At 31.7% G+C, this 13,600-nt stretch overlaps 2 protein-coding genes and 1 long non-coding RNA gene across 3 annotated transcripts; 2 read left to right on the forward strand and 1 right to left on the reverse strand.

Moving 5' to 3' along the window:
* The first annotated feature begins 1,857 nt into the window (after positions 1-1,857).
* LOC116345507 lies at positions 1,858-3,030 on the forward strand. The gene is made up of 5 exons (XM_031774938.1): positions 1,858-1,997; positions 2,061-2,120; positions 2,199-2,326; positions 2,393-2,603; positions 2,674-3,030. The coding sequence occupies exons 1-5, from the start codon at positions 1,953-1,955 to the stop codon at positions 2,920-2,922; spliced, it is 693 nt and encodes a 230-aa protein (XP_031630798.1). The 5' UTR covers positions 1,858-1,952; the 3' UTR covers positions 2,923-3,030.
* Positions 3,031-7,936: 4,906 nt separating this feature from the next.
* LOC116349643 lies at positions 7,937-8,468 on the forward strand. Its single transcript, XR_004201934.1, has 3 exons — positions 7,937-8,026; positions 8,124-8,232; positions 8,300-8,468. It is a non-coding gene; the product is annotated as an uncharacterized LOC116349643 (long non-coding RNA).
* Positions 8,469-9,620: 1,152 nt separating this feature from the next.
* On the reverse strand, positions 9,621-10,481 carry LOC116347771. Its single transcript, XM_031778493.1, has 5 exons — positions 10,372-10,481; positions 10,190-10,282; positions 9,971-10,098; positions 9,825-9,894; positions 9,621-9,752 (listed from the first exon to the last, which is right to left on the reverse strand). The coding sequence occupies exons 1-5, from the start codon at positions 10,411-10,413 to the stop codon at positions 9,693-9,695; spliced, it is 393 nt and encodes a 130-aa protein (XP_031634353.1). The 5' UTR covers positions 10,414-10,481; the 3' UTR covers positions 9,621-9,692.
* Positions 10,482-13,600: the final 3,119 nt, after the last annotated feature.

The raw sequence follows: 13,600 nt of genomic DNA on the forward strand, positions 1-13,600 counted from the left end.
AATCCGATGCTATGTCCGATGCTCTCGCTCCCTCTCTTTCCACTAGCCCAGAAACTTTGCAAAATGTAATTTTACTGGAAATGCTTTTTTCATATGTTTCCGGTACCTTAAACAAATGGATGGATGGAAAATGTTCTTGTCGCTTTCACGTGTGTTTAAATGTGGTAAATTCTGGTATCTGTTTGTCGAGCAAACATTTAAAAATCCCGATCAATGTTTTGTATGTGCCTGTTCAACAGAGTGCTGGTATGTATTTCATTTCGATTGACCATGTGCATGGTGAAGCGTGCACACAGAACTTATTATACATTATTTCCACTTCGAATAATGTGTAAGGTAATCGAATGTACTACAAAATTCATCAATTTAATGGCTGATTTGGAATTGTGGTAATTTTTACATCGATTCAAATTCGGATGTGCACATATTATATTCCATGACAATTTACTGGCAATAACATTGTCCCAAGCATCCCATTTCAATGCGATTTTTCAATTGACAATTTGATATGGTTGGCAATTTTTTATTGTTGTTGTTGTTGTTTCGATTGCTCTTACAATCCGGTATTTTGTTAATATTTTGGATTTTATATTGATTGGCCCTTGAGGAGTGCTTTAAATTTAACATTTCAAATTGAGCGCTTGTCATTTTCTAGTGAACTTTTGATACTGGTATTAACAACTTACGTGAATGAGTCATCGAATTATCTTTATATTGAGATGAATTTGAAATTTATTGCATTTTTTTGCCGTATTTCTTTTCCAAATACATCAATTTTATCCGGTGATTGATGTGTATTTAAAAAGCGCAATTCCAATTTAATATCCAATTTGACTGATGAAATAAAACCGTTTTCAGTGTATAGCGTGATTTTGTGATTCGGAATCGTTTATTAGATTCTATCAAAAAAATTATCAAATAGAAAAAGCGAGCAATGAGTCGTAATTTCTTCCGATTGTATATTTTGCTTGAAGTGAAATTTGGGATAGCGCCTAAATGAAATCGCACACCAAACACAATCGAATAATTATAAATGACCATCTGGTGTCTTCATGCATCACGATATATAAAAAATTACGAACAGCATGATAAAAACACGCCTTGTTCAAGTGATATTACTATAATAATCTTGGACTAATTGATATAACATATATGTATACACATCGAACGGATTGAATGTTTAAATACAAAAAGTTAGTTTACATTTTAAACAATTCAATGAGAATGTCAAATTAATGGGCCATGAATGCATCGTTCAACCGCTTAAAATCTGGAAAATTACCGAAATATTGTCAGCCGAAGAGGACTGATAAAATTTTATTACGTTTAGCAACGACATAATTATGAATAATGGAATCGAACATGCTTTTATTTATTAATGTGCATAAATTTATGGATAATGGCAACGAAGTAGAAAACTAATTTCAGCAATTGCAAACCTGTTGCTTGTCAAAACACCGTTTTTCATTCAATTATTCATAACTAATGAATTATTTTTCATTTGGATTTTTTTTTTTGCTCAAATTTACAAATCACGTTAAAAGCAAATGTGTCAATTAAAAAAAATGTTTGGAAACATCGAATAAAAGTCAATTTTTTTTTCGGCTTCAAAACATCAAAACTATACTACTGAAGTACAGATTATCTTATCGTCTGACTACAATTCAATTTAGTTAATTTGGACACAGACGCGGAAGAGGCATACTTAAAACAAATCATGAGCAGATCAATAACGGCTACGATGATCAAAACATGGTGTGTCAACAAAAGTTCGATTACATACACGTGTTATGATTATAACCAAAAGCTTATCGCAAACTGAAAATTGTATAAATGTGGACGCACATCAAACAACGATTCATTCAATGAACTTCATTGCAATTTGGAAGATTGAATTCAATTCAATATCATTATTATTATAACTGGTCATAAACCAATTTGTCGCAAACAAAATGAAACAATTTTTACTACTTGGTGTTGTACTATCAGTGACAGTGGTAAGGAAATCAATATTATTTACATTTTTCAATGAAATTTTTTTCACATAATTATCTTTTTAGGCTGCTCATGCATCTTCGAATTTTGTCGATTTTACCAATCCAATTGGGCCACAAATTTTCGTAAGAATCAATTTAATTTTCGCCCATTAAAATGTATAATGAGTTATTTTCCAAATATCATATTTTTATTACATGCAGAAATTAGTCAAGGAAACGGTACAAGAAAATCACGGTTTGGAAAGTTGGCATAATGAATTTCAACAAGCATTTCTTACATTTGCAAAGACTTTACACGAATGCAAAACACTCGCAGACATTGAGCAACAGTAAGTTTTGCATTGTATGTCAATAAGTTAATCAATATATTTCATATGCATTTTTTATGATTTTAGTGAATGTTACGAAAACTTAAAAACGCATACTTACAATGAATATAATCGTTTGGTGAAAATGTTACCCGAACATTTGAGAGTAAAGTCCAGCAAGAGTTTCACTAAATATGTCCAGCCAGAAGTGTTCAGTTTTGCTTCTAAATTCGATGATGCTACTCCATTGGAGGGTATCACATTTCCAATCACTGCGGAAGAATTTAATTGTGGAAAGGTAAAAATGTTTGATTTCATTATATCATGATTCAGTCTTAATGTTTACATCTTATTTTATTGAATTTTAGAGCGTGGTTTTAAAATTGGTCGAAAATTATCCCCAATATACACAATGGAGTCAGGATGTGAAAACGATTTCAGTTAATTTTAGAGTGCAAACCAAAAAGTGCGAAGCTATTCATAAACCAAACGATAAAAGAGAATGCTACAAACGACTCAATGAACACGCCAAAGTCGAATACAATCGTTTGGTTAATATGCTAGAGAAGGATATTAGAGGGAAATTTATTGAAGACTTTAAGAAATGCTTCAACTAAGGGAATGATGATCGATAGTTCAAGAAAATATAATTGTAAATCAGGGAAAATAGAATTAAATAATAATAGTTTTAAAATAATTTATAAAATATATATATCAAATCCAAATATGTTGTGTTTTTATTGGACAAATGCCAATTCATATGACTCGAAAATATCGTAAAAGCATTAAAACAATTAATGAATGGAGATCATAGTTTTCACACTAACGTTCGAAACATAATCTAAATGGGTGTTGACTAAAAAAAACTAGAACAAAGGGTATGGTGTGTACCCTTGGTCTCAGCTATCACATTGATTTCACCCTCATACAATCAACATGCGTATCAGTCGTGCACTTTTCAAGCATTTTAATATAGAAAAGTTTTAATTAATTCCTATAAATGTGAAAATACATACAAATCCAGTGGTAAGCCTTTCTCATACAATGATTTTTGGATAGAATAGATCCGTAAGATCTCCGCAAGATCCGGATCCAAGCGTGCGTACGTAGCCGCATGATACATACATTCCTTACTCCGTAATGCTATGGCATGCGAATCAAAGAAGGGGAAATAAGAATAACGAATTTGCGTGCGTATTATATATGTATGCATCATGCGGCAGCGTACGCACGTTTGGATCTGGATCTTGCGGCGATCTTACGCATCTATCCTATCTAAAAATCATTGTATGGCCTTTCTATATTATATGGATTGGGATACAGTAATCTTATCATCTAATAGGAATCATTTTCCTTACTTTTAAGTATTTTATTTAACCCAAGATAAGTCCCAAAAATAGTCACTTCATATTTTTCGAATATATGTCGACAAAAACGAAAAAAGTAAAAAAAAACTCATGAACAACAATCATACGTCCTCAAGGTACAGATTTACATTTTGCTGTAAAACATTACAATTGTAACGATACAATTGTAGTATCTATTACAGGCAAGAAAAGTTAATGGTTAATAACATTACAATTTTAATGCCGGTAAATCTTTCATGACAACAATGTTAAGAAGGAAATAGAACCACAAATAACTCAATAACAATAAGTACTCAAACTTTTTTACTTGCATAATAAATGTAGAGAATGGCAAATCACCATAAAATATAACTTTCGTTCATAGTCAGTCTTCCTATAATTAAATGATCAACCACAAAAGTGTGACAGCGGTAACTCTTAGGTAACTCTCAAAGGATTAAGAATTTAAGATTAGTTGAATTACAAATACTTCATTTTTTAAAACTCCAAAGATATAACCAGCAAAAAAATTTGGTGGTATTTCACCAGGGGGACATCTATGACAGAAATTTTTTGAAACCTATCCAGAAAATCGAGAAATCCGAATCTTATGTTAGTTTTAAGATGCAATCAATTTTTCACAGACTTTTCATACAAAAATCCACAAAAAAATTCCATTTTGTATGAAAGACATGCCTTTGTGGTACCGTAATGATGTGAAACTTTGAACAGGCTATTTTTTTGATTGACAAATATAAAATATTTGTGTGTTTTTTTCAATTTTTTTTATTTATTATAAATTCTATTAATTATTTTCGTTATTATTATTGCAAAACTTATTCAATTTATACAATTTTGCAATTTTATTTGCAAGAAAAAAATATATGAGACCCTGGCGTGACAGAGATGGCGCTTCTTAAATCGAGTCGCGTTCAAATACATTGTCAATATACAACGCAAGTGATACTTGCACTGCAACCAGGGCTGTAATTTTCACTCTGTCAGTGCACGCACACAGTAATGTGCACAGTGCACACTCACATTCTATGTGAGTCGCACACAATGCTTATATTTTGAATGTGCACGCACACTTAGTCACAAGTTTGACATTTTTGGCGGTTGGCAAATTTGTTACTAAGTGTGCGTGCACATTTAAATACAAGCTCTTTGTGCGACGCACATTGAATGTGAGTGTGCACACTACTGTGTGCGTGCACTGACAGAGTGAAAATTACAGCCCTGACTGCAACCATACATAGACCATAATTTCTGTTTATTCCCAAAATTTCGGTTCCATGCGGAAAAACAGCTTGCGTACGTAAGCCTCTTTATTTTAAATGGTTTCGATTTATTAAAAATCTATATACTATAGAAATTGGTTGAAAAAATCTCCGAGGAAAATGCTGGTTTCGAAAAATGGCATGATGAATATAAGCAAGCATTTCCGATTTTTTGTACCAAACTTAAGAAAGTGCAAAGCACTTACCGAGAGTCGAGCGCTATCCATATAAATACATTGTGACGTCACACATCTTACACAGAAACGACATCTTTGTAAAACAGACTAACTACAATGTAAAAGTATAGCGAGAGGGGAAACAGATACGTTTGATTTACATTGTAGTTAGTCGGTTATTAATAGATGGCGTTTATATAGTGTGCCCTTATTGCGCTTGACTCTCGGCACTTACTGGAACTGAAAAAGAGTTTGTATTAATTTTAGCTCAAGTCAAAGTCGTTTTGTGGTAATCTAACGTTTATCTATAAAAATATTTAATTTAACTTACAGAAAATGTTTCGAAACACTTAAAAATGTCTCTTACGACAGATACACACATTTGCTTAACATGTTACCTGCAAATCTTCAAACTCAATTCGAAAACGACCTTACAACGTGTTTTCAGCCACATTTAGCTCTATCTGAACGTTATAATGATATTATTTTTTAAATTTCTGTAGAACAGTTGCAATGTGGAGTGGTAAGATTGATATTTTAAATTTGTTTGGTGACTTTTTTTATGATTGTGTTGACGATTTAATTATAGAAAGTCGTTTAGAAATTGGTTGAAAAATATCCAATTTATCAAGAGTGGAGTCAAGATGTGAAAATGACATTAAACGGTTTCCAAAATCAAGCCAAAAAGTGTGAAGCACATCATTTACCTAAAGATAAAAAGTATGAATTTAAAGTGAAGATTCTTGTTTCACTAATTTCCAAAAAAAAAGACTTAAAACTTTTCTTTTTTTTTGCAGAGAATGCTATAAAAAACTCAACCTCTTGGTGAAATATGAATGCAATCGTTTACTGAATGTTTTATCAGAAGATCTAAAAAATTACTTCGTCATCGAATTTTTTGAATGCTTCAAACACCAATAGAATTGAATATGTTAGATTATGACACTAATTCGTTCAAGAAACATTTTGAATGAAAATACACTTTAAATATTAGTTTCGATTATTTTCATTTTTATTTTATTATTATTAAAATGTGAATAAAATTCATATCAACTTGCAATTAATCTGTTTGTAATCATAAATGTAATATTCATTTACTAAAACAAATAATTGGAAATCGATATCAGTCGAGATGATTGCATATTTTAATAATTCTAAACGAAAATTGTGTCCAATTAAAACCAAAATATATGTGAGTATGGTATCATTATAATTGAACGCTCTAGAATAAAAACAACGTACTGAATGGTATTACATCAACAAATCTATGTTTAAAAAAAACGCCGTGTTCCGCTTTGATATAACAACCATTCTGTACGTTGTTTTTATTCCAGAGCGTTCAATTATCATTTATTTTGGAATATTTAATAACAAAACAATGATATAAGCGTGTTTGGTAGGCACCAATATTTCTTGAATATCATCAATGCTGATAAATCCAGCCGGATATTTTAGCAGATAAACTGGTATATTTTGATTTAGTGACAACAACCATTTTTCTCTTCAACGTAAAACTCTTAATGTAGACATCCCAAATACTATTCGTCTAAATTCACGCAAATGTGTCATCGCATTTTCGAAAATAGGCACAAAATCGAAACTTTTAACGTTGGCTGACGTTAAGCCCTAAGGCAGCAAATGGGTTTATTTTAAATAAAAGTTCGTAGAAATACACACTTATATCGCTAGTATTAATTTTTAGCACTTTGGGATTTTTAAATATAATTAATCCAAAAGGATTAATAGTTAGTCCCAAGGGATTAAGTTATTTTTGTATAATTATAAACATATTTTTATTTTAAAATTCATGCACATTCTCTAGCCAGCATCAAAAACATCATCTTATACTATTCTTTCAACTTCATACCAAAGAATACCAACAATTGTTTGATTACACTCAAACGTCAACTATATGAGAGTCAACTACTACACACGCATCACTTTTACTGGCGATTCAGTGGAAAGATGTATACGAGCGACGTTCAACGACTGACTCGCCAGTAGAAGTGATGCGTGTGTAGTAGTTTACTTTCATATAGTTGCCGTTTGAGTGTTGCCATACAATTGTTGTTATTCTTTCGTATGAAGTGAGAGAATAGTATGTAAGATGATGTTTTTGGCGCTCGCTAGAGAATACGCATGAATTTTAAAACAAAAATATGTTTATAATTATAAAATAATAATTTAATCCATTGGGACTAACTATTAATCCTTTTGGATTAATTATATATAAAAATCCAAAAATGCTAATAACTAATACTGGAAATATAAGTGTGTACGCCTACGACATGCATAAGTCCAACAAGGTATCAGCTATCAACTTGACACAACTTTTTTCAGATGCCTGAGTCCAATAACCAAAGATTTTTTGTTTATTCGTCCAGGAAAAATATTTTCCTTGAAAATCAGATTTTACCTAAGAGTTTTTATGGGAATCTGACTTAATTGTATGTTTTAACTCGCGTTCAAGTCCTACGTTTTTTATTGAAATTGTTCAGTTTGTCAGCTGGGAGATAGATCAAGCACAAGTAAATTGGCAGTGTATTTATTTCAAGTTCTGATTGAATTTTTATTACGATTTGTGATAAAACACTTTAAAGTGTCAGATATTTGTATAAATTCTGATGCAAAAGAATAACATTATTATTTATTTTTGTTTTGTTAAAGTGACATTCGTGATATTCGTTTAAATGTGAAACAACTTTTAGTAATTTGTGCTGTGATTTTGGCAGTAAGTCATTTCATCAAATTTGCTTCAAAAATTCAATTCAAAAATTTTACTTTAATATGTTCTTAATGCAGCATGTAAATGGTCATTCTGTCGAAACTTCAGTCAACTTATCTTACTCTAATGTTGATCATATCGATGGAGGTGAAATAACGTTTCCAATCACTGATGAACAGGTCCAATGCGGAATGGTAAAAAAGCTCATGATATCTAACCGTTGGAAGAATTGATATATATTTCTTAATTTATAAACCATTTGGGTAAAGCAAGTGATTGATGTGTTTGTAGAAAAATATGCACACCTAAAAGATTGGGAATATGCTGGGAAAATTGGATTTTTGTAATATTTTAGAAGTCAATCCAAAAATTGTGAAGTTCTCCCGGGAAAAAAACAATGGTCAGTGTGTTTATACTATTTTTGATGTTGTAATCGTTCTTAAATTTAACTTTAGAAAATTCCATAGAGCGCTTGATACTGCAGCTAAAGCAGCCTATAAACTTGCCTATAAACTTGCCCGAAGACCTCGAATACAAGTATGGCAAAGAGTTTACTAAATATGGGGCGAATCACGCTAGTGAATACTAGAAAAACTAGTAAATCTAGTGCGAAGAATGACGTCACAAACGAAGCCAACTTCACACCAAAGGCCATATAATATATATGAAAAACTACTGCGAGCCAACTTCAAGCACTAGAATTTTCTAGTTTTCTAGTGAAATCTTATCAAAAACTAGATGCACTAGAATTTCGTGATTGACCCCATGTTACTAAATGTTTCCGACACTAGGGAAGATTGATATTGACTTACGATGAACCTGTGCCGAAGTAAAATCAAATAATTTCAACAACAACAATAATTTCCTACATTAAAAATACCAACATTGCACAATGAAAACACAAAGTCATATAAAATGCTACTGAATTATTATCACAAATGTCAATTGCCGCAATAAATGTTATCATCTTTTAATAAAAAGGTTATGTGATCATTCCATACGATCGTGTGATTTAAAAATAAAGTTGTTCGCATGTTTATGACTTCATTGATAGTGACCAAGCGTTCAGGATCGCATACATTGAATGATGCATGCATCATTTCATGCGCATCAAATAACGCTAACGCTGTCGTTGTACGTGCGGATCTAGTAGCACACGACGATCTTGCTTTATTGAACATTCACATCATTACGTGTATCATATAAGCACGTCGTGCGCTGTCAGGTCCGTACTCACAGCGACATCGTTAGCGTTGTGTTTGCGTTATTTGATTCGCATCAAACGATGCATGCATCATTCAATGTATCGCATAAATGTATGCGATCCTGAACGCTTGATAGTGACCGATTAAGAGTTTCATAATGGATTTTATATAAAATTATTATGGCCAATTGACCATTGGATTCAGTTTTAAAAAGTTAAAAAATTATTAAATCTACACAAAACGACAAAGTACGGAACAAAACTGCACATTCTATATATAAATCTTTTAATCGAAAAGCTTTCTTTTACGATTTCGATCATTATGAAATATTTTTTTAAATAAGAGATGGATCAGAAGAGAATGTTAATAACTACTTTCTTGCCAAGGGTATATAAATTCTTTTTATATTAAAATTAATTATTTTTTAAGAAAACCACAAAATAATTTAATCATTTTTGAAAGTAAGTAATCAAAACCTCACAAAGAGATACAAATATGTCTGACAGATCGATAGAAGTAAAATAGTTTTGTTAAAATAGTGCCCCGTTTGGTATCCAAGATATATGAATTGATACAATCTATATTTTTTTACAGTAAAGAAAACAACATTTTATTGTAAATTTGTATTTGAAGCCAGATATAGTTCATACAGAACTCAAGCCTTCATACAGCCCTTGAGAGCGCTCTTAATTTCAGTTAGAACGAATTTGTGTTGCTACAAATTGAAATTGGAATATAATTTTTTATTTGTTTGATGCAGATTAAAGTGAATTGGGAATTTACTTACACTTGGCAATAGATCGATTAGCCTTCGGTACTCGTTAAGCTCAGTTGATTTCAGTTTGGCAAAACAAACTCTGTAATAGAAAATAGCATTAAATCAAAGTAAAGTTTTACTCTGAATCGTCGATGGGAATTGTAAGCAAAACTAACGCTTTTTTAACTCCAGATAGATTGGCACATCTCTCAGCTTCCAATTTCAATTTTTCGCCGATATTTTTAGCATCTTTGAACCATGGCTCCAAATCAGGATATTTTTGAACTAATTTATCCCATTCTTTCTATTTTATATATGTATGTATAATACGTCACATGAGATATGGGCCAGTTAAAATTTTCTATATTTAACATTAAATATTAAATGGTATTTACTTCCATGCATTGTTTTTGCGCTTCAGTGACAGGAAAATCAAATGCCAACTTTTGAACGTCGTACTCCAAATTACTGGGATTGGCAGTGACTAACTAATAGAAACCAAATAAAAATTAATTAACTCAATAAATATGTAACTGGCAAGGGAAATCCATTTAAATGGGATGAAGAGTGCACGTACCATTGCCATTGAAACAATAAAAAATGATAGAAGCACCTTCATTTTAATTTAATAATATTTCTCTAGTCCGTATCAATCCGTATGGATTATTGGTCTGTTGGTGATAATTCACATCAATTTATATGAGCCAAAAACGGAACCGACATTTCATGTGTTTTAGAGAATATTCGAGTATTATCTCTGATTAGATTGAATTATGTGCTTAATACGACTGATAACCAAAACAAGAGTGATGAATGATAAGACAAGAGTTGATAATCTACCTGTGGGTGTAACTAATTCCAACTCAACGATCATGCGTGAATGACGGACAAGTGTTTCTAATTAAAAATTACATTTGATGATAATCGAATGGAATAATTTCTAGAGCTAAGCGAGATAACAAAAAAATTGATGAGCAAAAAATGTTATTCAAAATTAATAATCTTCATAGCTTGTGACGGTGGCGATCCAAAGTATTTCCAATCCGTTCTTCATGCGGTGGAGAGAGGGTTTCTTCCGCCCCATGTCAGAAGCTATTATAGTCTTTAAAATTCTTGGTAATGCCAAGTTCAGATCTCTGGGGGACAAATAATCGGGACCATCGACTCCCTGGCCAGAAAACTTTCATCGGCGACTTTGAAATGGATTAAACATCCAAAAACGGTGTAGAAATTCAGCATTGTTATTATTATTAAAGTCTGCTTGAATCGTATATGCGTATAAGTAAAAAACACTTCTTTCGAAGTTCCCAGTGTGACGCAATACTATAAATCTGAAAATGTTCTGATATAAATTTTCAGTGACGCGTTCACTCAAATATGTACAAAATGTTATTATTGCGGCGCCTCTAAAATGCAAACACAAAATGATTTACGTGTCTAAAAGTTATGTTTCACTTCTTTTCAATTATTGCAATTATTTTCAATTTTTATTTTTTGTATTATGTCCATAAAAATACTAAGCCGCTGCAAGTATATAGAGTGTACGTTTCCATATTTTTTGCGGCGAAAGAGGCGATGCAATAATAACATTTTGTGCATATTTGAGTGAACGCGTCACTGAAAATTTATATCAGAACATTTTCAGATTTATAGTATTGCGTCACACTGGGAACTTCGAAAGAAGTGTTTTTTACTTATATCAATAGTTTTGATAGTATTTTGGTTACCGTTAATATGTTCAAAATGGCAAAAGATGAAGATTTTTGTATAGGAAATGTACCATGAACGAATTCTAATGCAAAATAAATGTCATATTCAGTTTTATCTTATCAAAAAAAACCCAAATACCAATTTTCATAGCAATCGAATAAAAACCATTTTTTTTCGAAATATTATTCCAAAAGAATGGTTTCAAGCCGAAAAATCTAAAAAACTTGAACTAATTTCTCAAAACGGTTACCAACATTGAATTCCTCTGGTCCGAATTATGTAAAATCAGTTGTCAAAGTGAACAAACAAAGTAAAAACCTAGTACATTGCAGAAGATATTAAAATATAGGTGGCCGCTTAAGTTCACACTTTCACCAATTTTCACCAAATAAAAGAATGTTGTCGTTTCAACATGTGCATATCGGCTCAAAATTGAGTGCGCTTTCGATCTATGAGGAAAAATCGAAGCAAAACATACATTTTTTCGAGATAAGTTATGATTAACTACGATTTTCATCGATTTTTCTCCATTTTTTGAGGTCTAGTCATTCTGATCTAACCTTTTCCGCTGAATTTTTGCTTCATCAAGATGACCTTAATGACTTTCCAATAAGCTAAGAATGACGTGATTCTGTTAAAAAACTCCCCGTATACCTGTGATCAAAAATGGCAAAAAATTGAAAATATGCCGAAATTTTTTTTTCAACTTTGGAGTATTTTTTTTTTAAAAAAACGAATTTTCCCAGATATGACACATACGCCAAATCATCCAACAAGCGGCCAGTTTTTTTATTTTTTCTATGTACGCATTTTTTTTAATTGGGATTACGTGAAAAAAGTCATGGTCATTTTTCGCCGAAAATGTCACATAACACGCCACTTGGCGGATATTTTTGAAAATTTTTCCATTCTGACTTCGGATCCGGAAAGGTGAGTCTTTTACCTTTCCAAAGACGTATAAATCATTGTTGTACCTTAAAGATGGCCAGAAAAATGTTCGACTCCAGACCAAAACCACTTACGCAACGAATTTTTTGAAACTGAGAAATAAGTTTGCTCAATTTTCAGTTTACTTTCGAAAAAAAATAATTTCACACAATTTAAAAGAAAGTACGGACAGACATACAAACACCCCAAGCGGTCAATTTCGAGGTTTTGGCCATTTTTGGCCAATTGACCATATCTCAGCCACTTTTCAACCGATCGTGATGATTCTTTTTTTTAACTTTATCTACGCAGTCCCCAGGTTCCGAATATGGCCATAAAAATTTTCGAAAAAATAATTTCGGTGGTCAAAAATCGAGAAAAAGGAATTTTCAGCGATTTTTGTCAAAATGCCACCTGGCGGCCAAATTTTGAATTTTTTTATTTTTTTTTGCGAATTCTTAATTTGGTGTCCGAGTAATACTAAAATATGCAAAAACCCCTTTCCAAAAGTCAGCGGTATCGATTTTCATTTTTTTAACGTATATGTAGAGTGACGCAAAATATACATATCTCATATGTATGTAGGTATTGCGTCATTTGGAGGACTGCCGTCCCCCGTGATTGAATTGCAATACATGTGCGGTTTTTTTTATGCAGATATTATTAGAATGAAATTTCAATTAAAAACTTAATATAGAAACTTGACCGAAAAATATAATGGTGTAGGAGTATTTTGTTTTGAGTTTTCACTATTTTAATATTAAATGAAAATATGTAATTGAAATAATAACAGTAATAAACTGCTTTAGAAATGAACTCTAATATTCAACATAGTAAGCAGCTTACGTAACAAAACATTTACAATGTGTTGTATAAAAAAACTATTGAGCAGAGATTATGTTTCGGTTTTCAAAATGAAAATGCGAAACTTTGTTGCAACGGTTATGCTTCAAGTGTTCTGAAAATTCATTTCATTGAAATATCCATTGCATGAATGAGTTAACTAATGGGTGGCGAAACGATGAACGAATATTCAAATAATGATGGAATAAAGCATACTTTGTAAAATCATATATATATTACGGCAATTCCATATCAAAGCGTCCAGATTTTTGCAGGCATAGTATCCGATTTCGTTTAAAATTTACGTACTAGCTTATTGGGATAAA

Source organism: Contarinia nasturtii, unplaced genomic scaffold (genome assembly GCF_009176525.2).
Source record: "Contarinia nasturtii isolate CC-2019 unplaced genomic scaffold, AAFC_CNas_1.1 Cnas_scaffold_129, whole genome shotgun sequence".
In the NCBI taxonomy this organism is placed as follows: domain Eukaryota; kingdom Metazoa; phylum Arthropoda; class Insecta; order Diptera; family Cecidomyiidae; genus Contarinia; species Contarinia nasturtii.

Coding starts and splice junctions, on each gene's coding strand:
- LOC116347771 (XM_031778493.1), bottom strand. CDS start 10,413: ATGAAGGTGCTTCTATCATTTTTTATTGTTTCAATGGCAATG. Junction 10,099..10,189: donor CGCAAAAACAATGCATGGAA/GTAAATACCATT, acceptor TATATAAAATAG/AAAGAATGGGATAAATTAGT. Junction 9,895..9,970: donor CTATCTGGAGTTAAAAAAGC/GTTAGTTTTGCT, acceptor TTTCTATTACAG/AGTTTGTTTTGCCAAACTGA.
- LOC116345507 (XM_031774938.1), top strand. CDS start 1,953: ATGAAACAATTTTTACTACTTGGTGTTGTACTATCAGTGACAGTG. Junction 1,998..2,060: donor TTGTACTATCAGTGACAGTG/GTAAGGAAATCA, acceptor TTATCTTTTTAG/GCTGCTCATGCATCTTCGAA. Junction 2,604..2,673: donor AAGAATTTAATTGTGGAAAG/GTAAAAATGTTT, acceptor ATTGAATTTTAG/AGCGTGGTTTTAAAATTGGT.